The sequence below is a fragment of the Phyllostomus discolor genome, chromosome 10 (genome assembly GCF_004126475.2).
Source record: "Phyllostomus discolor isolate MPI-MPIP mPhyDis1 chromosome 10, mPhyDis1.pri.v3, whole genome shotgun sequence".
Lineage (NCBI taxonomy): Eukaryota > Metazoa > Chordata > Mammalia > Chiroptera > Phyllostomidae > Phyllostomus > Phyllostomus discolor.
This window is the reverse complement of record NC_040912.2, coordinates 7,846,169-7,871,087: the sequence shown is the minus strand read 5'-3', so window position 1 is coordinate 7,871,087 and position 24,919 is coordinate 7,846,169. Positions and strand designations below refer to the sequence as shown.

At 44.1% G+C, this 24,919-nt stretch overlaps 1 protein-coding gene across 1 annotated transcript in view; it reads left to right on the top strand.

Annotated features, from left to right (window-relative positions):
- BBS9 (Bardet-Biedl syndrome 9) overlaps positions 1–24,919 on the top strand; it is a 331,962-nt gene that overhangs the window by 171,187 nt on the left and 135,856 nt on the right. Inside the window, exons 18-19 of the mRNA XM_028525469.2 lie at positions 6,146–6,318; positions 8,338–8,490. Coding sequence (XP_028381270.1) covers positions 6,146–6,318; positions 8,338–8,490 — 326 coding nt within the window. The remainder of the gene's footprint in view (positions 1–6,145; positions 6,319–8,337; positions 8,491–24,919) is intronic.

Here is a 24,919-nt window from a genome sequence, read left to right as displayed (position 1 = left end):
TGTTTATATTACTTTCTCAAACTTTTTGATTTAAAAAGCATTCATCTGCCTTTCCAGCTCACATTTAAAAATTTCCACATAGCATAAATTATACTGATGCTTTGTTTATGACAGGCATACAAACATTATTTATATTGATGAGCTTCAGATGTCCTGACATGAATAGACACTGACGTGGTGCATTTCTGTGCCCTGCTCCGTGAAATCCGTTATTGTCTCCACTTGTAGTGCAGTGGAGTGGCCATTGACTGGGCTCCAGTCTTCCAAATTTGTTTCCTTTGGAAGCCAGAGTGGTTATTTCCACTGAGCTGCTATTACAAGATGCAGAGGCAGAGATAAAAAAATAAATCGAATGTTCACTTTGGAAGCTATTTTAATTACCAGTATTGTAAGGGTGTATTTTGAAATAAAACTTTCTTCTTTCATGTTATATTATTATAAATAGATTTTTATTTCTTCTTTCCATGAAATGTATACTCTGGAAAGTCTCCAGGGCAATGTTAACCACTTTGGAACACAAATACTGAGAAAATGCTTAATAATCAAAATAATGCCTTATAAATCTTTGACTCATTCATTCTTGTTGATTTTTGGTCATCTGAAACAAATGAACTTAAAAATAATTGTGTTTATATTTCTGAATCCAAAGTATAATTATAATTTTTTATTGCAAAAAATATAGTTTTCTTTCTTTCCTGCATGTATTAATGATAATAAGATAACTGAAGCCAAATATGTTACAGAAAATATTAAATCTACTTAAATGTTAATTGTTTTTACAATTCCATTATTTGGTGGCATTTATGCATTATATTTGGCCATAGTGGTGTATTTGTCTTAGTCCGCTTGGGCTGCTGTAACAAAATACCATTGCCTGGGTGGCTTTTGTTTGATAAAAATTTATTTCTCATAGTTCTGGGGGCTGGAAAGTCCAAGATCAAGGTTGGTGTCTGCTGGAGGCCTGTGTCATGGTTCATAGATGTCTGTCTTTTTGCTGTGTCCTCACATAGCAAAGGGGCAGGGGAGCACTCTGAGGTCTGTTTCAGAAGGGCACTAATCCCAGTCCTGAGGGCCCCACCCTCATGACCTAGTCACCTCCCCAAGGCCCCGCCTCCAAACACCATCACCCTGGGCATTAGGGTTGAACAGAGGAATTTGGGGGGGATATAAACATTCAGTCCTAGCAAGTAGCTGCTGGGTACCTATAATTTTATTTATATTTCGATTTTTAATTGAGCTTTAGATGTTTTACTTAATTCTACGCTTTTTGTATCAGAGTGTTTTAATTTTTTGACTATTACTTTTTTGAACATCTAATTGTGATTGATCTAAATTTTGTAATTCAAAGATAAATCACATTTACACAGGTCTTTCCCATGCAGCATTATATTTTATCTCCATGCCAGCATTGTGAAGTATGTTTTATTTTCCTCTTTGTGTATATGAGGACAATAAAGATTGGATAATATATTTGTATTAAAGTCACAGATTTAAAAATTTGCTAGATTTTAAGGTTTGCTCGGAGGGTGATGAGACCTGAGAAATGGAAACTCCCCCACAATGAGATGCCCTTAATTGCTACACCTACCACCATCTGTTGCCTGGACTGTGGTTATAATATCCTCACTGTAAGCCTGTTCTTGCCCCTTTCCAACTCATTTTGTACTTGGCAGCTCTTGTAATCAAAACAAAGAAACACAATTATTCATGCTACTCTACAGCATGAAGTCGTCTGTGTTATGATAATATCCACCTCTTTACCAACCCTTCCAGGTCTTCCTGTATGTTCCAGTTCGGCCTCACATCCCGCCTCCTCTAAGGGCACGCTCTTCCTCACTCTGGCCCACGTCTGACCTTTCTTAGTCCCTGGATCTGTCTGACTTCGTCTCCTCAGCGGTCTTTGAGCTTGCTGTTCCTTCTGCCGGGCCTGTACTTCCCATCCTTAAAGTCCAAGCTTTGTGCACAAAATGACTAGGAATGGGGTTTAGACTGAAAGTTGATAGTTTAAATCCCAGTTCTGGCTTACAGTTAGTCTGAATGACTGGAAAATTACTGTGCCTGCAAACAGGGATGAAATAGTACAATTATAATGTGTAAGAATCAAATGAGATAATTCCTAAAAAGCATGTAGCAGTTTCCTGGTACACTGTTAAGAGATAGCTAAATTTTAGCTGGCAGTACTGTTTTCATCATTGTCACATTAGTTCCGCCACTGATGACAACTTCCCAGTGTGGCTTTCTCTGACCACAGTTAGCTCAAGAAAGAACACTAGCTAGTTTTTATCCCAGTACCCTCTTTTGTTTCCTGCAGCATGGCCCTTTCATAAGTGGTAACTGCTTATTTGTCATTCATGCATCTGTTGTCTGCCCTTCTCACTAATATGATGACCAGTGTATGTTATTACCCATCGGCGCCCCAGCACTGACCACTTAACAATAGCTTTTGAATGAATGAATAGGTGCAGTGTTACCTCGAATCTTCTTGGGAGCATCTACTAAAGATAGTCTTGCATTCTGGCAGTTCCACAAAGGAAATTGCATTCATTTCTTTCCTTTTCCCTTTACTTTGAACCTAGTGCACATGACTTTTCTGGCTTTTATTTAAAAATTTTTTTTCTAAGTGTCATTGAATTTTTTTGGGTGACACTGGTTAATAAAGTAATACAGGTTTCAGGTGTATCATTCTATAACTTATCATCTGCACCACTCACAGTCAAGTTTCCTTCCATCACTATTTGTCCCCCCAACCCCTTTCCCTCTGGTGATCACACACTGTTGTCTGTGCCCATGAGTTGTTGTTGTTTTTGCTTCATCCCTTCACTTGTTTCACCCAGCCCCACCCTGTGCCGCTCTGACAGCTGTCAGTCTGCTCTCTGCATCTGTGAGTCTGTTTCTGTTTTGTTAGTTTATTTTATTCATTAGATTCTGCATGTAAGTGAAATCATATGGTATTTGTCTTTCTCTGACTGGCTTATTTCACTTAGTATAATGTTCTCCAGGTTCATCCATGTTGTCACAGAAGGTAAGAACATTTTCTTCTATGTTTATGGCCGAGTAGTATTCCACTGTGTAAATGTACCACAGATTTTAATCCACTCATCTACTGATGGGCACTTGGGCTACTTCCAAATCTGGGTTATTGTAAATAATGCTGCAATGAACGTAAGGGTGCACAGGTTCTTTTGAATTGGTATGTCAGGATTCTTAGGGTATATTTCCAGCAGCGGAATCACTGGACCAAAAGGCAGTTCCATTTTTAGTTTTTTGAGGAAATTCCATGCTGTTTTCCACAGTGGCTGCACCAGTCTGCATTCCCACCAACAGTGTACTAGGGTTCCGTTTTCTCCACATCCACTCCAGCACTCGTTATTTGTTGATTTGTTGGTGATGGTGATTTCGGCAGGTGTGGGGTGATCTCTCATTATGGTTTTAATTTGCACTTCTCTGAGGATTAATGACACTGAGCATCTTTTCGTATGTCTATTAGCCATGTGTATGTCCTCTTCGGAGAAGTTTCTATTCAGATCATTTGCCCATTTTTAAATTGGATTGTTTGTTTTTTTTGGTGTTGAGTTATATAAATTCTTTATAAACTTTGGAATAGTAACCCCTTATCAGATATATCTGCGAATATGTTTGCCCGTTGTTTGTGTTGGCTTTTCTGGTGCCCTCAGCTCTCAGGGCTAGTGGATTCGGCAGGTGAGTTGTTCCACCCTCCTTGACAGATTCTGACAGCCCGTCGGGGGAGTCCTGGCACTCTGTGGGAAGTCCGAGAATCAGTGAGGGCAGTTCACTCTTCCCCCGTTATTCTGTCTTTCCAGGTCTACTGCGAGCTCTTGAGGGCTGAGTCTGTTGCTCTATTAGGAGTTTATTTCCAGCATTTTGCACCAAGTTATATTCATGAATGGAAGAGTAAACAAATACCTGTCCCAGTTTAAAATGTTGGCTCCCAAACTTAGCTTGTATGGGACCCTACATCTAGCAGATTCTACTACTGTGGTTTGTCAGCATCATTCTCCCTTCCACCTGGTTGCTCCCACCCCATCACAGCTGGGATCTCTGGTTCTCTTCTAAAGCATGCCGCTTTCAGTGGCGTTTACAGAGAAAGCTAAAAGCTGTTATATCTGGCCTTGGTCCTAATATCTTTGGTGGGAGAATCGAGGAAATCATCTGATCAGCACCATGGGCAGAAGCCAGTGCCCAGAATAAGGCGGTGAGGGGAGGCTGGGGGAGCTCCCCGGGGAATGGGGTGACAGCAAAGGGGACCAGGGTGTTTGCCGTGCACCGTGGCGGGCATGGCATACCCAGTATATCTTATTCCTTACGTAACTGAAGAAGAGGTTGATTAGGGGAATGAGAGAGGCATATTCCTGAATATCAGCGGAGAACCGTACATGGAAATCCTAATGACCAGGCTGAAGATACGATATGTTCATAGACTTTGTTGAGCTACCATCGGGACTACAAATCAATACTCCGTGTGTCCCATGCCATGCTCCCAAAGCAGGAAGACATTCACTCTGTGCTCCCAGCATTTCTTTCTTCGTGAAACTGCACCTACTTCAACAAAGGGCAAGTTGAGTGGGATAGGAAGCTTAGTCCTGGATCTCAAAAACTGTGTAATCGCCCTGAAGAGACCGACTATAATCCTCTGGGAAGTTCAGTAAGAATACGTGGTTGTGTGTGGTTAAGTGCGTGGGGAGCTGCAGACATACTAAGTCCCTCCCGAAATTCAGAGAGCTGCAGTTTCAGGAGGCAGTGGAGACCCATGCTGACCTTTAGATTAACAGCTGGAGTTCCCACCCCTGCTCCGTTACTAACTGGCCAGATGAGCTAGCAGATTATGTACCCTCTTCTGGGACTGGGTTTATTCTTCTGTAAAATGGGCATAACAGTGTTCCCCCCAGGGCTGCTGAGGTGACACAAGAAGGTGAATGCACAGTGCTTCATTTTGCACGCACGTCGGCCCGTGTTGGGCTGCTGTGGACGGTGGAGGAGCAAGGGTTTCTCGGGGTGGATGAGGGCGAAGCCAGGCCCCGCAGCGTAGGGAGGATTTAGGCAGGTCGGGAAGAAGTGAACAATTTGAAGACCTTTGGCTCATAACAAATGAGCTCATTATCCGCCTCTCGTGAATTCTAGCTCTGATACTTAAATTGCTTCGTGGCCTTCGGCAAGTCTCTGAGGTCCTCCGTGCCTAGTTTTCCTTTTTATTAAAAAAAAAGGAAGGTTGTTACAGTCACAGTGCCTGGTAGATAGCTGGTGCTCCAGAACAACAGGCTCTCTTTCGTAGACGTAGTTACTGCCACTGTGGTCCTCCTCATTGTCATCCCCGCTGTCGTTGTTGTCCTCGTGGTCACCAGGGGCAGAGACGGACAGAGTCTCTCTCTCTTGGAGCTGAGGTCTCAGGGACTGGAGGCAAATCAGATTTATATTTGGGGAAGGGTCTGATCGCTAAATCTCCCTTCAAATAGAAGAATTACTTGAAAGATAGAAAACTTTGTTTATGATTGCAAGGATTTAAGCTGGCCCTGGTGTCTAGGACATGGGACTCTCTACAGAACAAATTGTATTTCACATCAGTATTCTTTTCCCCCCTACTTTATTTATTTTTTATTATTTATTCTATTACAGTTTTCCCAATAACTTTCCCCGTTGCCTCCCTCCACCCAGCCCCCCCCTCCCTCCCACAGTCGGTCCCCTTCCCCTTGTCCATGTCCATCACTCACTCATACGTGTCCTTTGACTAATCCCCTCCCCTTCCGGATATTTTACAACGGCTGTATTTTCTTACGTTTTAAGTAAAACTTTTTTCTTTTAGGAGGACCCAAATTTGGATTTTGTTCCTTTTATTGCACTGAAACCTGTTATAAGACACACACGTAGTACAATGGACCATACGCTGCAGCTTGCCACTGTGACCACATACCTTTGGCATTGAATTTGACAGTTGTTAAGTTGTTTCTGCTAATGCAGAAAACCTCAATAACACACCAGAAACATTTGAATCAAGACAGTAGAAATCATTTCCATATTCCACAAAAGAAATCTCTGTCCTTTTTGTTTTGGTATTCATATCAGAGTTAGTGATAATGCGTCTATTTTCAGCCAGTAATAAGCATTTTCTGTGATTATTTTTCTCTCTTAGAACGATATCGCATTCAGAGTGAACAGTTTGAAGATCTTTGGCTCATAACCAATGAGCTTATAATCCGCCTTCAAGACTATTTTGACAAGCAGGGAGTCAAAGACTTCACATGTTCTTTTTCTGGATCCGTGCCCCTTCAAGAATATTTCGAGTTGATCGATCATCATTTCGAGGTGTGTATGGTCCCGGCCCACGTGATTCATAATTTTAGAGCACACAGAAGGGAGAGGTGCTGCCGGGTGGGAACTGTCACACCCCCACTCTTAGGCCACGTGCTTGCAGTTGCTCTTTTGTGGGCGGTGGGTTTCGTGAGTCCGCTCCTGCCCTCTTGCCTGGCTGGTGATCAGTTGCAGACATTTAAGAGGGGCTGCCTGGAGCTAAGCATGTGGTCTGGCCGCAGAACAGAGCTGATTAAATTCTTCCACACGGGGACTTAACCTCTGACCCCAATAACCCAGTGCTGAAACTGTTGGAGCTAATCGGCAGCCATTTGGCTAACTAATTCTAGCGAGCCCACAAATGAGGTGTGATTATAAAGTGAAGTGATTTTTCCTTTTCTTTTTTAACAAGCACACCAGACCTTCTACATCTGAATGAGGGCTAAACACGTATAATATCCTCCAGTATCGGGCATAACGGGCGCTTAGCAAATGATGAATGGCCAAGTGTCTAAATAAATGAGATCCGACAGCAACTTGGTTGCCTGAGTGCTTTTACATTTCTTCTGGGGAAGCACCTTCCGAGCCTGTTTTGGATTCTCGTGGGGGTCTTGTTGGTGTCCAGTCTTTATCCTTTGAAGACAGATTTGATATTGGGAATAGCCTAGAGTCATGTTTTGTGAATGAATTGGACAGTGACGGTCTTTGTTTAAAATTCACCGTGTTCTACTTGCTTAATAGCTTATAAATAGACTTTGAAGGGAATTACAAAGGAGACTTCCAAAAGAATTTTGAATGTCATTCAAGGAAGCATCAGTTTCTAGCATGACTACTTTTTAAGAAATCAATAGGTGTTTGCATTTCATTTTATAGACTATGGCGTGTGTGTGTGTGTGTGTGTGTGTGTGAGAGTGAGCGAGAGAGGGAATGAACATGTCATGTGACTTGCCAGTCATACGAATATCCTGCCAAATTTCTGTCCCTTTCAACACTCCAAAGGCATTGACTTCAAGTGATAAAGACTTCTTTTAATATAGTGTGAACATGCAGGGAAAATCTCAGTGCATACAATCCAATAAAAATTAACATGTCATCATCAAAGAAAGTTGAACTTACTTGGGCTTCCCTTATATATGCAGATATGTGATAGGGAAGTGTACTTTTGACCAAATTGAGGCACCAAAATTGGCAATTTGGGAATATTTAGGAGTTTTCAGGGTTGATAACCTTTGCCATTCCCTAGGGTATACTTTAATAAAGTCCTGTGTCACTGGGGTGTAGTGGTTCACGGAAGCAAGGACTGTGCTGACTGTTACCGCGCCCCTGCGGCCCCTCGGCCGGCCCTGCCCCGCACGGCCAGGCCAGGGAGCTCCGTGTGTCAGGCGGCCTCTGCGCCTCCGCTCGCCCAGGAAGGATTGTGAGGATGAATCGGAGCAAGAATAAAGCAGGTTTTATTCAGGTAGAGAAAAAGAAAGAGGCCAGAGTGTGGGCACCGCTGTGAAAGGAGTGAAAAATATGCGTCTGAGTGAAACATTTCTTTTTTTTAACCATACAGAATTATTTTCAGTCCTTTGTTGTGTGGGTGTGTATGAGTGTGGGTGTGTGGCTTTGAGCTTTGACTGTACTCATACGGGTCTTTCTTATGCTGAAATGATTTAAAAATTCTAATTTTCTGGTATTTTTATTGTGTCTAAACTTTTTGACTCATCTGCAGTTGATTTTGCTATAAATACTAGGGGATACATTGTTACTCTTCTCTCCCATGTATTTAATTAGTTTTCAGAAGACTTTTGTTAAATCATCTATTCTTTCCCCAGTGATACAGGGTATCTTGACTAAATTTTTATTTGACCTATTCTGCTATTTTATCTATTTTTTCATGTACCAAATGCCACCAATTTAATTCTTTTGACTCTGACACGCTTGAATTTCTTCATTATCCTTTCAGACTTTTATTGGCATTTTCTGTATTTTTACTTCAAGTATGTTTTGTTGTGCACATTTAACCTGAATTTAAGAAATTCTTCACTGTAGCTGCGGCTAAATGGTGAAAAATTGGAAGAACTCTTATCTGAAAGAGCCGTCCAGTTTCGGGCCATTCAACGCCGGCTGCTAACGAGGTTCAAAGACAAAACACCTGCCCCCCTCCAACACCTGGACACCTTGCTGGATGGGACTTACAAGCAGGCGAGTATACTCTCACTGAGTTTTCCGCAACCACAGTCTGTTGATGTTGAAAATCAGAGTTTTTTTTTCCCAGAGTTAGCTTCCCTGGAGTAAAGAAAAAAAAACTTACTATGTAAACACCAATAACTGCATTGACAGTGCCTCTGCTTCTTGAAATGCTCACGGTTACTGGCAAAATCAGCACTTGGAAGGACAGTCCGCAGCAGCCGCTGGGTGTTCTGGGAAGAAGAACTCTGGGCTTGGAGTCCAGAGTCCCTGGTTCTGTGTTCGCTGTGCGGCCTTTGGCAGCCCCCTTCCCCTCTCAGAACTTCAGTGTATTTCCATAAAGAGTGGGGTCACTCCGGACTGCGTCGTTACAAAGATTCTGTGGGACTGTGTGCATGGCAGTGCTGGTGAGCTGCTGCACATGCGCAGGCCACTAGTTTCTTCTGCGCAGGAGCAGTCACGTGACCCCTGGCAGGCACTAGTGCGGGTCCTGTTCCACGCGTGTTTCTTCAGTACACTCTTTGTCCTGGTTTCGTTACTCCTGCTTTTCCCGCCTCCTCCTTCCCACCTCTGTTGACTGTCCGTCTGGCTCTCGGGCCTCCTGCGTGTCGCCCACACCTGGGGCGGCAGGTAAGCCGAGTCTCGTCTTTAATGACGCGGGATCTTCTCGTGGACACAACGCAGGAGGGTGTGTAAAGGGATTTGGTGAGGATGCTTGATTTAGTGCTTCCCACGTTGTCTTTTTCCCTTTTTATTGTGATTCTAATACAGTTGTCCCACTTTCTCCCCCACTGCTCTCCCCTGCCCTGCCCTGCCCAACCCCCCCTTCCCACAGTCAGGCCCCCTCATTGTCCATGTCCGTGGGTCATGTATACGTGTTCTTCAGCTGGGCCCTTCAAGACTCCCTTTGTCTTCATACATGTACAGTGTCGGGGGTTATTTTTTCTGCTCAGCCTTGGGCTTGGGTTTTTCCAGGGTATGTACTATCACGGAAAAGATGATCAAAACCACGGGTTTTCACTTGAATCTATAGTTTTAAGTCTCCGTTCTTTTTTAGATTAAAAAGAGAATGAATCAGTTTTCAAAAGAAAAGTATGAATATTATAAGAAATTTGACTTAGCTTTAATGTACTTGACTACTCAATTTTATTATAAATATTCACATTAAATTATGGTGAGATATTGTTCTGTATTTTAATTCTTTTTAGTAAATTTCATAATAACATAGTTAATACATGAACACAGTTTCCCCATGAAAATTACAAGATTATACATGGTGCTAAATTCTCCAGCTTGGTTCTTTGTTATGTCCTCAGAAATGTAGTCGCTTTTATATGTTTTTGTGTGTTTTCAAACCTTTTGCATTCAGAAATGAAATATTGCTTTTCGAGGCTAAAAAAACTCACACAGCATCGCAGTGCAAGTACTGGCCTACCTCTTTTTCCCTGTTTCTTCTCACAGTATGTGCGGGAGCGCTTTCCTTGTGAATGCGTGGGTCTACCCCCCGTTTGTGGTGGCTGTGTTGTGCGATAGAGACATTCTGTAGTCTGGACAAACCCCGGTCTGTTAGAGGATACATCTTAATAATAGTTTTAATGTTGAGTTTAACGCCGAGAAAAATCCCTTGCAGACAACTCTGTTGTGACCACACTGGCGTACGACATGCCTCGCTATCCCACACCTTCTGTTTAGTGTAAATTCTTCTCATCTGTACACTTTGCGTGGACAGCGGGCAGGGTTTGTTGGGCAGGGGAGCCAAGCCTGTGAGGGCAGCGGCCGTGCTGGGGCCCCACCTCATTCTCCCTGGCGTGACTGCACGGCCTGGAGAACCACTGGACTCTGCGAGCGTTTCCCAGTGCACCAGTTTAACATGAGGTCAGCCTGCGTGGAGTCCTTGTTCTCTGGTGTGCAGGGAGCTTTCGCTTTCTCACTTAGCCCTTCCGTGGGTCTTAGCGCCGCTGCAGTGCCACCGGGCGCAGTGAGGTGCGCGCTGTGAGCTGCGCGTGGGGTTTGCATCCGGTCCCGTTTGGCAGTGTGCGTCTCGGTGCAGCAGTGCCAACGGGCTGATGGGAAAGTGGAAGCAGTAGCCGGTATCCTAAAACTCTCAGAAGGCAGGGACTTTCTCCTTTTTTTGTCTTTATCACCACCATTCGCAGCATAATGCATTTCTTGCCTCATTATAGGTACTTACTAAATATTTGTTCTGTGGATGAATGCTTTATTGGCATTAAGGTACTTTCTTGAAATTCTATGTCTGTGACAAGGGTAGCCCTACAAAGAATGGAGTAGCAGAGAAATCTTTTGGTTCGGGATGGCTAATTCTAAATCCTCAAAGGCCACGAAAACATGAAAACTCTCTTCTCTTTTCCTAAATAATCAGGGAAAGTGTCATAGCTAGGAAAGCTTTATAACTGCACGTTCTTGACTGAGAAGATCTTTCCTGTTCTTTTCTTGTGAGTATGTGTGTGCCAGTGTTAAATATGATCCAATTGTGTGTTGAGATGCACCTATGCACACAGGGTGTTGTTGGGGTCGAAGCCCTTCGTATTATAAGTGTGATGAGAATTAACTGGGCTTTTTCAGTATTAATACATATCCAGAAGCACAAAAAGTTTGATTCTCCTCATTTCCTATTTACATAATTGTTGAGCTCTTCCTCTCGGAAGGCATTTTTCCCCCCATAAAACATACCCTTTTAGCAGCGAGGATAGGGTGTAGAAATGTAGAGCTGGAAGGAGTTTGGGGGTCTCATTGGTGACTGGCGATGGATCAGGAATAGCAGCGAATTCCAATGAAGTCCTTGAGACACACTGAAAGTGAAGCCTGGGCCCTTCATATACGAATGGTTAGGCATTGCTGAGTAGGCCACAGTGTGCGGGAGTTTGCATGGCATGCCTGTTCGTAACAGAGTCCGGGAAGATACATTCACTTGTGGGTTCTGAGGTCAAAGGCTGGTTTCCTACTTCTTCACTCACTGGTAGTAGCTATTGTTACTATTTAGGCTCCCGAAGGTTTGCTGACTAGATGCAGATGTAGGTGAGGCCAGGGCAGGCTCTGTAGAACCTGTGCTCTCGGTGTTTAGCAGAACCCTGGGGTACCACCAGCTGATACAGTGAGCCCGTGAAGGGGGCTCTAATCTCCCACTGACCTGGACTTTAGCAAGAGCCTTTAGTTAGAGAAAGCCGTTGCTTCTTAGGTTGCATGAGACGACAATATTGTTTCTGTGAATACATGCTAGGAAATGCTCTCCCGGGGGGGGGATGGGGGGGAGTCCAGCCTTCTGGCATCTCTGGGCCACACTGGAAGAAGAGTTGTCTTGGGCCACACATTAAATACACAAACACTAATGAAAACTGGTGAGCAAAGAAAAGGTTTTAAGTTAATTTACAATTTTGTGTTGGGCCGCCTTCATGGCCATCCTGGGCCACATGCGGTTGGACACACCGCTGCTAGGGATTGAGGTGGCATAGTGTAATGCTTAAGAGCTTTGGGTCTAGCGTCAGCTTGCTTGCATGTCAGCCCTGGCTCTGCGGCCTGGGGCAAATGACTTAAACAGACCCTCCCACCTGTGGCAATGGCGCCTCCTTCCTGGGGTTGTGATATGCAAACACATAAAATGCTTAGGATAGTGCTGGTCCACAGTAAGCTTGCAACAAATGTTAACTACGGTTTCGGGGACTGTTCTCAATGGTTATTTGACTGATTAAGTTTGCCATCTCAAAAGTGGTGCTGTTCACTGATCAGACAAAAGGGGTTATGGTAATACATCATCTTTCTGAGACTGCTGCTTGTCGGCCTCACGCATCTGGATCTCAGCTGACAATCAAGAGGCTCCTGTACCCCGAGGGCACCCTCAAACTCCTGTAGCATACATACATGCCTTGGGCAATGTTTGGTTCCAGAGGGGACCCCAAAAGGGAGGGGGCGTCACCACATCATGGGGTCAAGTGCCCCCTCTTCCCTGAATCCCTGATTGTTTCAATATTTAACTGGAAGATAATTTGATTGTTGTTCCACTGTTTCTTTCTTTGCTTTCCAGTGAGGCTCAGCATTTTAAAAATAATAATTGGTCATTTGTATTTTTTTCTTGTGATTTACATATGTGCGTCTTTTCTGTCAGGCAGTTTGGCTTTTTCTTGTTATCTTGTGAATATTAGAAGTTGCAATCTTTTATCATACTTTGTCATTCATAAAAATGTATTTTGTATATAAGGAATATAATATCTCCTCATGTATAAAGAACTTTTACTAATTTGTCATTTGCCTTTATTTTTATTTATAATGTTTTTTGACGTAAAACTTTAAAAGTATTTCATAGTAAAATCTATCCATCTTTCTTCTTTATGCTTCTCTGTCTAGGAAAGCCTTTTCCATGCCAAGAGTATGTGAACACAGACCTATAATTTATGCTAACATTTTCCTGCTATCATGCTTTATAGACACTTTTAAATCCATGTGGAATGTATTATGCAATTTAGTGGGAATCTAATCTCCTTACCAAAAATGGTGAGCTAGTTGTCTGGGCCCCTGCTTATTGCGTAATCCATTTCTCTCCCACTGAGCAAAAACCCTACCTGTGCCACTCACCAGTTTTACTGTGCAGCACACCACCCCAAACCTTAGTTAGTGCCTTCAAACGACAGCACCTCATCATTGGCCCCGAGAGGAAGAGGAAGGGATGCAGTGGGCGTCAGTGAGAGCTCGAGGGCTTCTTTCTGGGAAAGACCTCTTGGTTCCGTGACAGTGAAGTGACAAGGGTGGTCTCGTTTAGGAACACTGCCCTGCGACTAGTTGTCGCTAGGCATGCTGTGGGCCGCTGCCTCTTTTTAGACTTCCAGCAGGCAGGTCACGGGCACTGAGACCCTACATCACTAGTCAGGAGTCTTGCTGCCCATGGGGGCCAGCCAGCCGCTTTTCGCCTGCTTTTAACTGCGAGCCAGTCCCTGTGTCCTGTCCCTTCGAGTGGGCGGGGGCCCCAAACCCACATCCCCACACTACCAGTGCTCTCCTGCTGGCATGTCTGTCTTGCACAGTGTCAGCCTGCTGCCCCATCGCATGCCCCGGGGGCACCCACCACCTGCCCCTCACTGAGGGCGGCCAGTGGCTGAAGCGAGGAGCGAAGGCCAGCCCTGTCCTTCTGGGAGAGCACTTTGTGATTCCCGCACAGGAAGGAGCTGGCCCCCAGAGAATGAAGATTCTCCAGTTGCTCCCCACAATTTCAATAATTTATTCCAGAATTTTCGGGGAAGAGCTTCCTTTTTGAAAGAACATTCACCTTCTGGCTTTAGAGGCATAATGTTAAAAGAAAGTAAGCATGTCAAGAATTCCTTTTTTTTCAGCTGCAAGAAACCTAAATATCCTCATCTGTATAACTGGAATACTGCCTTGTCAACCATCTGAATCTAGTTGTGGATGGTCTGAGACAGGGATTAAGGGAAGAGAAGGGGAGTTCATATTTATCGAGCATCTGTTGAGTCTGAGGCAAGTTTCGTGTATTACTTTATTTAAAACTCACGATCGTTTTGGGAGGGCGGCCTTGTCGTTCCCATGTTATGGAGGAAGAACTTAAACTCCACGCAGAGTTGGGCAGCTTGCTCGTTGTTACTGACCACGAGCAGTCAGCTCCAAAGCCCGTGCTGTGCTAACCCAGGTGGCACTTTTATTTAATCATTTCCAGGTGGCACGTAGACATCCTAGGTTTCTTGGGCAAAACCACAGTCAGGTTAAAGAGGAGGGAAATTCACGCAAAGCTTCTGCACGGCGGCCGGGCACGTATCTGGGAGCCCCCAGTGTTCATAGCGTGAGCTCCTTGCACAAAGGTAACGCATCTCCTGGAGCGTTCCCTGGAGTACACATCACCTCCGAAACCTGCGTACCAGAGGAAGAGGCAGCTTTGTTTGTTTGCTAACTTACACTGAAGTTCAGCTTTCTTTGCCATCAGATGCTAATGCTTATTGCATTTGGCAGGAAAGCTTTGGAAAGTAAGTTCTCTTCATGTTGTAAGATTTTCACGTACGTTTGTTAGTCAAAGCAGGATGGTTGGTTGAACTGAAACAGAGGAAAGTTAGGCTCACCCTCCAGTTTGGCTCGTGTTTTGATGCTTTTATGTGTACTGAGGGTTTTTTTTCCCTCTCCACTTGAACACTGACCCTCTGTTGAGGCAGAGGAAAAGTGTTTACTAATCCGAAAGTTTAATTGTGTCAGATGACATGTGTGTGATGTAATGACTGATAGTCACTAATGTTCTAGAAAGGCACTTGGCTGATTTTTCTCTTGTGCAAAACAGAGGCTGTATGAGGCATAATTTTAAACAGAGATCCTGTGGTTTGGATTTGCTATTTGTTACTTCTTCTGTACTTAAAACTTCCTTCCAATCTGTTTATTTGTATGGAACTGATATAGAAAAATCATTTTAAGTCACGCAGGAGTCTGAGAGCTTTTCGGTCTGTGACTTTTAAAAGGAGCGTGATTTTGGCGGATAACACAAAGGGCGAAGTGGGGATGCCGTCAGAGGCTGAGTCCCCTCGGGGCCCTGGCGGGAGAGACGGGCCGCTGGTCGGTTCGGAAGGGGGCACCGGGGACTCGGGGTGGTGCTGCACTTGTTTTTCTCCTGCGCACTTAAGGGCTAGGAGGAAGCTCTTTCCCTGAAGGAGAGAAGAAACAGGTCAGAAAGGGGAGGCACAGAAATTTGCAACCACATGTTTGTGGGGCGAATGGGAGAGCTAAGTTTAACAAAGAAAGATGGTTAAAAAGAGAAGTTTGTATGTATTTATACCCCATACTCCTACCCTTGTGTATTTACGTAAGAAAATAGTTCACAAAGGAAAAACACCTTCATCGAGTTGTTTATTTACAATATTGATCACCTCTGTGAGAAATTAGAAACCAGCTTTTCGTAGTTGGAAAATGATTAGGTTATTATAGTAACACCATTTGATATACTATCATTTCATGTCATTATTTTAAAAAATGGAATAATATAAACATTTCTAGTAATTGAAAACCACAGATTAATATATAGTAACAGATAAGGAAATAGATGTATCTAAAATAGATAAGCATGCAAAATTTGAAGAGAATCCAAAATTGAAAATGGTATACTTTATATTCTTAAATAATCTTTAATATTATTGTGATCATAATTTGATAAGCATGAAAATAATTTTTTATAATATGTGAATGTACTTAATACTACTGAACTATACCCTTCAAAATGGTCAAGATGATAAATTTTGTAGTGTTTGTGTTTTACTACAATTGAAAGGAATAAGAACTTTTTGAAAAACGGGATACGGTCCCAAACTCCTGGTTTTTATTAGTATTTTCTGTGAGAAGTTCTGTCTCCTGTATATACCTTAGAAACCCATTTTTCTGGTCTCCGCACGGTTGGCACTGCGGATGATCATTCCGAGGATGAGCTAGTTTGTTCTTCACGTGCTTGAACGAACGCGGGAATAAGGGTGGGGCTGTCTTGCTGACGCTAACCTCACTAGCCCCTCCACCAGACGAGACAAATGTACAGAGCTCTTCCAAAATTATGTAAGTTTTTCTTCGTCCAGGTCAGCGTGCAGCCTTGAATGCGATCTCCAAAGTGTGCTTGTTAGGAGACCTCACTCGTATTCAGTATGCATGCGCGTGTGTGGCTGCACGGTCCAGCCCAGCAGAAGTCTGCGCGAAGCCACAAGTGTCGGCTGTATGTGCGATTTTCAGTTTTCTAGTAGCCACATTAAACATGTAAAATGAAACAAGTCGAATTAATGTTATCATTTCAACATGCAATCAAATAAAAATGGTTAATGAGATTTTTATATTTTTTTCATAGTAAATAAAATAAGCATGGTTCATTTTACACTTGCAACATGTTTCAAGTGCCGCACACCCGCAGGCGGCCTGCGGTGGCTCCCACAGCGGCCACTACAGTACCAGCTGCCGTTGTCAACTTGTCACTTTATGTTGTTTCTTGTAAAGCCTCTTTTCTTGACTTTTTCCTTCCTTTAGTTGTTGTAAGTTCTTGTTGATGATCAGACCATCGCTGGCCCGGGGGCTTCCGCTCACTGGGTGTAGATAGCAAGCAGCGGGGAGCACAGAGCACTCTTGCACTGGATGGCTGGGGGACTACCGGGACCTCTCCTCACCTACGCCGAGTCTCCGGGATTTTTGTTTCTGTTTCTGGTTTTGTTTTTAGAGGCTCAGTCTCCTGCTCCCTCTCCGACCACGCAGCATCTTTCCGCCCCCTTCTTCCCTCAGGCCCCTTCCCTCTGCCTCTCTCTCCCCTAAGCCCCAAGGACCCTGCCTCTGGCTCCGTGAGCTGTTTTTGGAGCCTGTGCAGCCCCACTGGCTCACCCCTCCTACCTCTGTGACTTTCTAAGTAAACCTTCTCTTATAATCTGGAAGACAGAGAAGAGTCATATCAGTGTCCATAGACTTGGCTCCGAGTCCCAGCTCCCCCTGGCTCTCTGACGTGGGGCCTGTCTCCCCACTCTCTGGGCCTCGCCTCTTCGGTTTCCTCGGCGGCCCCCTCGGGAGCTGTCTGAGGAGCCTCCACCATGGTGCTCCTCTTCTGGTAAATTCTCCACAAGTAGTTATTGTAGCTGCATGACAGTTAGGGCAAGGGACGTGGAGTCTTGCATTTCTGGCAGTTTAGAATTTCAGAAACAAAGGGAGGCATCAGGGTCACCTGGGGTCAGCTCCAGACTGGGGTGTGGTTGCCGACCGGGCGACACTGTTTGGACTCCGATGGCAGTGATGTAAGCCACAGGGCTTCGCGAGACCGAACTAGTCCTCCCACTAAGTGTGCGAGTGCAAAGGAGTAGCGTGACATTGGGGTTATGCTTCCCTGGGTTTACGTGTGCAACGCTAATTGACATTAATGGGTGTTGCTCATAAATCAAAGGGAGAACAGACCTATTAGTGTCTAAAAGGCATTCTACTTTTAATATCCATCTGGTATGCTTTGCTTCCCTGGGGCGTATGTGCTTATGTGCTTTTTACAAATTGAAGGCATACTTCTTTATCTGCGTGCTCTTCAGCCAGTATTTACGTTTTCTGCTCGCTAGTGTTGGTCTGAACAATTCCCTAGACTCTAAATTCAATGTCAGGATTTTGCTTGGGTGAACTTAGCAGATTCAGAAATTTGATCATCTGTCTGATATAAAGCACGCTAAGCCCAAGTCATCAGGGGGCATGCTCTCCTGCTAAAATTTCATTCTATTTGGTGTTTGATCTTTTTTTTTAAAATTAGTCTTTTGAGATACACGCAGGAGCAAGATGTTTCTAGTATTACAATAAAGCTATTTATGGGCCCATCATAGGGAAATGAAAATCTTATCTTTTTGTGTCAGCGATGAGAGAAAAATATATAAGTGGCCTCCAATTATCTGTAATTGTAGGAGGTTTTCTTTCATTTATGTTATCTATCTTCCTGCTTAATCCCATCCAGCACAATTATTCCTTTTGTATTAGTTTTCTGTAAATGGAGTCCTGAACGGTTTGAATGGTGAATTAACAATGATCATGACCCTCACGTCCCTCCTGTCTTCCTTCCCTCCCCCGCCCTCTCTCTTTAAATACAGGGGACAGACCAGTTTCCTTGTAGAAGGACCTAGAAATACTAAAAGAAATGTACAGCCTCTATAGGAACATCTGTGAACAGCTGAGCAGTGTTATCAATTCTGATGTGTTTCTCTGTATGTTAATAAACAGCGGGCTGATGGTGCCCCAAGTATTGCTTCAAAGTTAACAGATGTAACCAAGGATAAATTGAGGTGATGTGTTTTTACAGTTTAAATTGAGGTGATGTGAGACTCAGCTGTATGTATACCCAAGAACAAGGTTACAGTAGGTAAAAGCAATTTAATTTAATTAAAAGAAGTGAACTTGGAACAGAGTTTTAAATGGATTTATTTATTATTTTTTAAATTATATTTTACTGTTTATGCAATTACGTTTGTCCCAGTTTTTCACTCTGCCTGGGAGTCACAAATAGCATATTGTGCCATCAAATCAGCAGCTATTTAGCGTCACTGTTTTCGCTGGTGGGTCGGCCCCTATTTTTAAGTTTCCTTTCATATGATTTTCACATCTCCTACAGCTGAACACTAGGTTCGCAGCCACCGCCCCTCCCACACAGATGTCGATTCTCTGCCCCACTCCCCTGCCATCTAGGACCGGCTTCTGGCCAGTCCTTAATGTCCTCGTTCACTTGGTTCGGCAGTCAAGAGTGAAGGGCTTGGACACCGTGTGTCCCTGGAGATGTTTTCCCCATGGTGGTGACAGTTTTCACTGGGCCATCTCCCTCCTCCACCTTTGACCCTGCCTTTGTGATTCGAGGCAGAGGCGTGTAAGAGGAGCGGCCCTGGCTAGAGGGAGGCCCCGAACTCCAGGAAGCCCACAGGTCCGGGTCCCTAGGATCTCGTGAGTCAACCACCACATGACACATCAGCTGAGACTGATCTATGAAGTCCGTGTCCTTTTGGGAGCCTTTCCTGATTTTATCTCCCCCTCCTCGTTACCTGTAATCTCCACTTTACACTTCAGGAGCATTATGATTAAGCCTCTGTTATGACATTTCCTTATATTATTCTGTCTGACGTTATAGTTACTTGAGTACGTGCCTCTTTTCTGCTGGTGACCCATCAGCTCACGGACGGCTGGCGACAGGGACTTTGCTCTCACATCACTGCACCGAGCGCGGTGACACACTGGGGGACGTGCTCCCGGACTGTCTGCCAAAGGCATTTGCAGAGAAGGGTCTGTGTTAAGGAAGAGGCTTCATTAGCGAACAGCAGAGGCAGGTAGGCTGAGTGGGCTCACTCAGTTCTGCGTTAGCTGCAGCGGGACTCTTCCTCTCTCCCGTGCTCGGGCCGTTCTTCCATCTATGTTCCGGCTCCTCGCTTCCTTTAGGGCGTGGATTTCAGTGTGGAATATTTCAAGTGCTTTCTTCCTGATTCTCATGAGCCCCTTGTTCTCCTCTTCCCTTGTCTTTGGGAACATCAGAACGCTGCCTCTCTCCCTGTTGCCCCTCGAAAGCATGCCTCCAAGTTCATTTGCCTACAATTCTAGCTGCACCTGGCTCAGTCACTTCTCCCATTTCTGTTAGCCAGTCCGCAGTGACCTTGAGCCATCGCTCACCCGGCCCCACAGCCCTTCACTCCCAGGAGATGACTGTAAATCCTGTGTCATGGGGAAGGTGGAGACCCTCTTCTTCAAGGTCAGCTCTTCCCTCGACCCTTTGGACCTTCCACTAGCTTCTGGAGCACTACTTAATTAGCCATGCATTCTGGCTCTTACATTTTTGATCTCTGCCCTTTTCTGTTCCTTGCCTACAGTCTATAAACATGCAGAAGTTTATCCCAACCTAGACCTGCCTCCTGTTACCTTTCTTTGTGTTTCTTTTTTAGATGTAACCCATCCTTACCTTTCACCTTTCACACACTTGTCTCATAAGAACTATCCACTTGTGTTTTCTCTAGCTTCTCATCTTCCACTTTATTAATCCATCCACCATTTTACTGTGTTAAAAAAGCTACATAATAGTAACCCTGTGAACAAATGTTCAAGGGTACCGTGTAGTTTTGTTAGCTATAGGCACATTGTTACACAGCAGATCTCTAAAACTTTTTCCTTCTGCAGGACTGAAACTCGATAGCCTTTGCCTAGCAACTCCCCTTGCCGCTCACCCCACCCTCTGGCCCCCGGCCTCCCTCCCAGCAAGATCAGGGAGCCATGTAGATAAATAATCTTTCTCAGACTATTCTGAGTTGCTTTTAAACTTCAGGCAAGCTAAAGACAGTATTTGATGAAGTCAAAGCTGTTTTTTGTTTGTAATTTTGGGGTACAGTGAAGTGATTTAGGGAGTGCCTTTGATATTAGATCCAGTTATGTAGTTTGAAACATCACATACTTTATCAAAGAGTGAGGTTGGCACATTTTTAACTTAGAAGATAAAATTATTTAGGAGGTTAAATTTGGATTGTGCACATGTAGAAGCAGACCACAGAAGAATTTAACATTCCCCCCCCCTTTTTTTTTTTTTGGCTTTATGTACTTCTAGTATAATGCAGGCCCTATGTATACATAAGGAAATAATTAAATACAGAAATTCAGCCTACTTGTTAGCCAGAAAGGATGCCTGGAACATGTGGATAAGCTTGGATATTTGTCTAATGTTAATTGGAATATTGGTTTTCAGTTGAAGATGCCAAATCTTCAGAAAAGTAATTGGATTTAGCTTCCTATTTAGCAAACTACTTCAAATCCCTGAAGTATCCCACATCCGAAACTAATTTTTCTTGATTGTATCAAGTTTAGTCATGAATAGAACAAGGGTTGACATAGTTTTTTAATATTTAAAATATTTCTTGACAAGGTTTCAACACTGTTGCTTGTTCACAAACCTTATTGCGAGGTTAACTAACGACAGATGAAGTCCTAGCTCTGTGGGGCCAGCGTCACAGTTTTGCAAAGCTGTCCTCTTGAAATAAGCCCATTTATTGTTTTTTCCTACACGTTTAAATTTAAAGTCAGATTTTGATGGGATTTCAAGAAACAAGACAAAAAAGGTGCATTTCATAATTGCTTTTTATATAAACTTATATGTGCTTAATTTGACTCCTTTAGATTGAGTCTTGAAAGCATTATTCAGCCTACAAGTGTTTAATGTGATGTGTCAAAATATTTGTAAATGACTTCAGAAGTGTATTAGAAAGAACAGGGTATTTGATCACTGGAATTCAGGGATTAAGAGATTCAGGTTAAGGACCTGTGTGAAATGTTATTGAACAACTATCATGTATAGGTTTTGTGATGGAAGGACTTACCTAAGGGTGTTTCTGATATGGTCTAGAGCCTAAAGGGCACGGATTCCTAATACTGATGGTAACTGTGAAGGTAGGTGGATATTATCTCTTAGTTTGGTCCTTTGCCATTGAGGATGATCACTTAGATATTTGAAAAGATAAATTGGTGCTTCCCAAGTGAAATATGAGCAGACATATATAATTTAAGTGTTTTATCAGATGGAAATCATTTTAATTGATGTTAAGAGTGACTAATAGGAGCTTACAGCTCAACAGTGGATTATTCTAATGTGTTTTTTGTACTAGGACCCATCCTGTTGGAGAAAATTTATTGCCTTGCTTGCACGTCCTTTTTCTTCCAGGACACCAAACTCATATAGCAGATAAGTGGTGTACATTTTAGTTAAAGTGGATTCTCCATCTGCTTTTAGTCTGTCTCCAGGGTAGAACTGACAGGCAGGCCTACCACTGTTCCCTACTGTGCCTAGAATAGAGTCTGGTACAGTGCACAGTAGGTGCTGAGTACGTGTTTGTTGAGCTTGGTGGTCCTGCCCAAGGGTAGTCAGCATGTTTTTAGGGAGCTCCTGAAGGCAGGCCTTCTGTCTCTGCCAGTAATTTCCTCTGGGACCAGGGTATTATTTTGCTAATGAAATATGCACTTTATAACTTGCATGTTTTTTTAAAAAAATAGATTTTAGAGAGAGACAGGGGGAGGAGGGGAGGGAGGGAGGAAAAAAAGAGCAGGGGAGAGAAAGAGATAGATATTTGTTGTTCCACTTATTCGTGCATTCACTGGTTGATTCTTGTACGTGTCCTGACTGGGGACGGAGCCTGTGACCCTGGCGTTATCTGGACGATGCTCTAATCAACAGAGCTGCCCGGCCAGGCGAAACTTCCACGTTTAGACCTGTGTTTATCATTCCCACTCCTGGGGCTGAGCAGTCACTGCAGGTGCTGTGGGCGATCCTGCTAATCCCCCTCTGCTGTGATTGCTTTAACTAGGGAGTTGTTTCTGGGATGTGTTTTGTCGCTGTGGAATTTTTATGATCCCTTTGTGCTTAAAAAGCAATTATCATCTTGGAACAAGAATAGGCTTCATCATCTTTCTGGTGTTAAGTTGCAAGTGTTTGAAAGGTTTATGCTGTGTATCATTTGAGGTAAATTATTTCCTACATTCCAGTTCAGTTTCTGGTTCTTTTAAATGCGCGTCTCCTGACCCTGAATCACGGGTTCAGATGAGGTTCCTCATCTTGCCACATTTTTTGTTTCTAGTCTGATAGTACTCTCCTTGAGTTTGGCTTTTACTCCTAAAATAAAATTTATTTCCTATAAAATCTAAAGCTGGTGACTGCACTATTTGATACGGTTTAATAGGGAATCTTAGGCAGTAATTGGATTCCCAGGGCCTAGAAAAGCAGCCCACTCATTTTTTACTAGGAATTTGTTTTTCTGAACTCCTTTTAGCCCACACTGTTTGCAGAGCGCCTCACAGGGAATGGACCCCAAAGTATGTCTGCGGAGCTGGCATGAACAGCTGGAGACAGGCTGGTCAGGGTGTCCTTACTTCCGGTGAGTTAACCACCAAGCCCAACCGAAGCCCAGCTTCCCCGCGTGGACGGAGCAGGCACAGTTTGTGAGTGGCCCTGCTTCTAACCTCACGTGGAGGTTGAGGTCAGCTGGTAGCGGTTTCTCTCTCTGCTTGGGGCCCGCGGACGTCTCCATTCCCTGGGAGAAACAGCAGAGGAAGGGCCCTTGGACAGGAGAAGTGACGATTGCCTTTCGATTGGGTTCTGTAGTGGCATGAGTTGAAATTACACCCACGTGGGAAAGGTTTACAGTAGTCTCTTTCAAAGTGATCATAAATGCCTTCATTTTATATATCTTTTTTTTTTAAATTTTATTTATTTATTTTTAGAGAGGGAAGGGAGGGAGATAGAGAGAGAGAGAAACATCAATGTGCGGTTGCTGGGGGTTATAGCCTGCAACCCAGGTATGTACCCTGGCTGGGAATCGAACCTGGGACACTTTGGTTCCCAGTCTGCACTCAATCCACTGAGCTACGCCAGCCAGGGCTTATATATCTTTTTAAGAAGTTAAGAATTGTATTACATACTATGATGGCAGAAAATTTGTGTTACAAGATGCAAAACTAAAATGAAAAACACCCATAATTCCTTATGAGCTTTCCTCTTCCTCTCTGAGTGCCTTCATTATTTTAACAATTGGGATCATTATATATATATATATATATATATATATATATATATATATATATATGATGTACTTGTCCTATTTTTCTTCTTACTTTAGTGTTTCCCTTGTCATTACAAATATTATTATAACATATGTTATTACATTTAAGGCTGCATAAAGTTGTGGCCATGTGAAAATCAACGTAACCAGGTTTCCGGTGCTGAGTAAGTTGGTTGCTTTGCTGTCATGCTTTGCGTAAACACTGCTGCAGTGAATGTCTCTGGGGGGGAGACTCGGTACCTTCGTGACCATTTCCTCAGGACAAGTCTGCAGCTGTGGAACGATGGGCCAAGGTCCCCGTGTGTTTGCAAAAAGGGTCCTCACACCTGTCTCCCCTCGGAAAGGCTGTGTCGGGTCCTCTCCCTCCGGCAGCACAGGAGAGAGTCCATCTGCCAGCATTTCTGACCGCACTGGGATTACCATTAAACCACAGAAAGCCTTCGCCAGCGTTATAGATGGAATGGCGTCTCCTCGCTCTAGTGTGAGTGTGTGGTGTGGCCTTGGTGCTGATCTCCGTCAGCTGTGGGGGGGGGGGGGGGGGGGGAGTTGGCTCCTCCCAGCTCTGCTGTGGGATGTGCAGGTTAAAGCACAGAACTCCTCCCCGATTCCTGGCTTCTGAGTCATTGTATAGTGTTTGTCTCTGGGCCTCGTCGTGCATCCGCTCTTCCCCGCGCTTCCTGGACTCAAGAAATGTGGGCAGAACTGCGGTCCTCAGCCGGCGTTACTGAGGGCTCTCCTCCTGACCTCGGCTCTGACCCACCGCCCTGGAGAGTGGGACCTTTCACAAGACATGTCTTGACTTTAGATTGTGGCTCCAAGCCCATTTCCTTCTTGGATGTGCCTTAGATGTCGTCTCCTGTCCTTTCACCCCAAGAAATCCGCCCTGTAGTCACTGATTTCCAAAGTGGCTCCAGTGGGACCGCTGGGCCTCAGGGGAACCCCTCGGGCCATCAGGCCATGGGTGGGGGGTCAGCCTTCAACCAGAGCGCCTCTGTTTTATTCTCTTTGGGTACTGGGCGTCGCCGAAGGTTTCAGTTTTCTTAAAGTGTGGGAACTGTTGCTCTGGTTAGAGTCAGAGGGGCCTTAGAGGCTGTCCGTGCAGCATCCTACTTGTTGGGTCTCTGACTTGCGGCCACCTTGGCCTCACTCTAACCCTTGGAAGGAAGCAGCGGGCCCTCGCTTCTCCCCTCCCCCCCACCTCTTGTCTTTAGGAAAAGCATGGGAATAAGTCATCTTCACCTTTGATCGGACATCAGAACTGGCTAACCGCAGGGTTGTTATGAAAACATTTATTAGTTGCCAAAATTAAAAACCGGGAGACTCTGCACTTAAAAATTTGACTTTTGGTTTCTCTTGAAAAAACTTAGAAGTCCCAGCCATACCAGACCTGTCCC